The sequence below is a fragment of the Lactuca virosa genome, chromosome 9 (genome assembly GCF_052849685.1).
Source record: "Lactuca virosa cultivar CGN04683 chromosome 9, Lactuca_virosa_CGN04683_v6, whole genome shotgun sequence".
NCBI classification, from domain to species: Eukaryota; Viridiplantae; Streptophyta; class Magnoliopsida; order Asterales; family Asteraceae; genus Lactuca; species Lactuca virosa.
In genome coordinates this window covers 83,010,143-83,011,758 of record NC_136434.1, presented here as the reverse complement: position 1 = coordinate 83,011,758, position 1,616 = coordinate 83,010,143, and the positions used below count along the sequence as shown (strand labels likewise).

The 1,616-nt window shown below is 36.8% G+C and overlaps 1 protein-coding gene across 1 annotated transcript; it reads right to left on the bottom strand.

The window, feature by feature from the left end:
* Nucleotides 1-690: 690 nt before the first annotated feature.
* On the bottom strand, nt 691-1,233 carry LOC145139447 (uncharacterized). The gene has a single exon (XM_079073266.1). The coding sequence runs from the start codon at nt 1,231-1,233 to the stop codon at nt 691-693; it is 543 nt and encodes a 180-aa protein (XP_078929392.1).
* Between the last annotated feature and the right edge of the window lie 383 nt (nt 1,234-1,616).

The following is a 1,616-nucleotide window of genomic DNA, read 5'->3' as shown; positions in this document are numbered from 1 at the left end:
AGCCTCAAAATAGAATATTCCATACAAGAAGTAATGAATATTATTATCAACAAATTGAAAATAAAAACTAGATTTTCTTAAACGGGAAACTGATACAATATTTCTAGTAATAGAGGTAATCAATCACACATTGTTTAATGTTAAGTACAGACCAGATGGTAAATGTAAATCAAAGTGTCCTATAACTTGGACTGCAACCCGTGCTCCATTGCCCACATGCAATACCATCTCATTTGTCTTTGGTTCCCTACTCTTTCTGAATTCCTGCAACGAGTTACAAATATGAGTTCCACAATCAGCATCAAATACCCAAGTGTTAGATGAAAAAGTAAATAGTCCCATTTCAATCATGAAAATGGATACACCTGAAGGGCCTTCCCTAACCTTCTTGTTGTTCAACTCAGCAAGGTACTTAGGACAATTCCTTTTCCAATGTCCCACGACACCACACTCAAAGCTTGTATCATTTTTGCCAACCTTTTCCTTCTTCTTTGATGGTGGGTTTTAGGAAGCTTTCTTCCCTTTGCCCTTGCCAGCTTGTGGCTTTCCCTTGAAGTTCTTGCCTTTGTTCTTCTTGACTTTTCCTTCCCTAATCATGAGCACTTGGGGGGTTTTCCTTGGGATATTCTTCTCTGCAGTTTTTAGCATCCCGTGCAACTCAGAGATAGGTTTCTCCCATCCATTCATGTTTTAGTTCATGATGAAGGTATCATAAGACTTTGGCAATGAGTTCAGAATTAAGTCTGTAGCCAAGTCTTGTGGATATGGAGAGCCCAATCTCTCCAGGTTATCCAGATAGCTTTTCATCTTGAGAACACGTGTGCTCACATTTCCACTCTCCTTCATTTTCATGCCATGGAGTGCTCTCACAGTTTCAAACCTTTCGGTTCTAGCTTGCTGACCAAACATCTGCTTCAGATGTTCAATCATGTCAAAAGCATTAAAGAGTTCCAGATCCCGCTGATGATCGGAAATCATAGTGGTAAGCATAAGACATGAAACATCAAGTGAATCTTCTATATGATTTAGCCATGCATCATGTGCAACCTTTGGGAGAGCAGGTGGTTCATCAGGGGTTTGTTTTTCAAGGACATAGTCTTTCTTTTCTTGTTTCAAAACGATTCTTAAATTTTTGTGCCAATCCAAAAAGTTGGAGTGGTTGAGTTTTTCTTTGTCAAGAACTGATTGAATTTTCATTGGGTAGTGGTGTGTTACAGTAGTTGGTGAAGCCATCAACAAAAGTTTAACAAACTTTTTATTCAGTATTTAATTTTTTAAAAATAGTACCCTTTTGTTTCCAAAAACATTATTTATTTAAAGTCTAGGATCCAAGTTACAAATCAAATAAACGGTTAGGTATCCTTTATCCCATTCACTCAATTTTAACAAGGTATATAACTTGTATTAATTACACCATTTGTAATTCCTAGATGTATAAGACCCTTAACAATCCATTTGTTAATTTGACATGTTTAGTCTCATCTATGTCCTGGAACACTCTTGCTTAGGTGACCTTTATCACAAGAGGTTTCCAATCAAGTCATCCAATTAGAGAAACTTGTATAATTGTCCTATAACTTGCTTATAGAAATCGCAAAAATACTTTGGCCACCAAA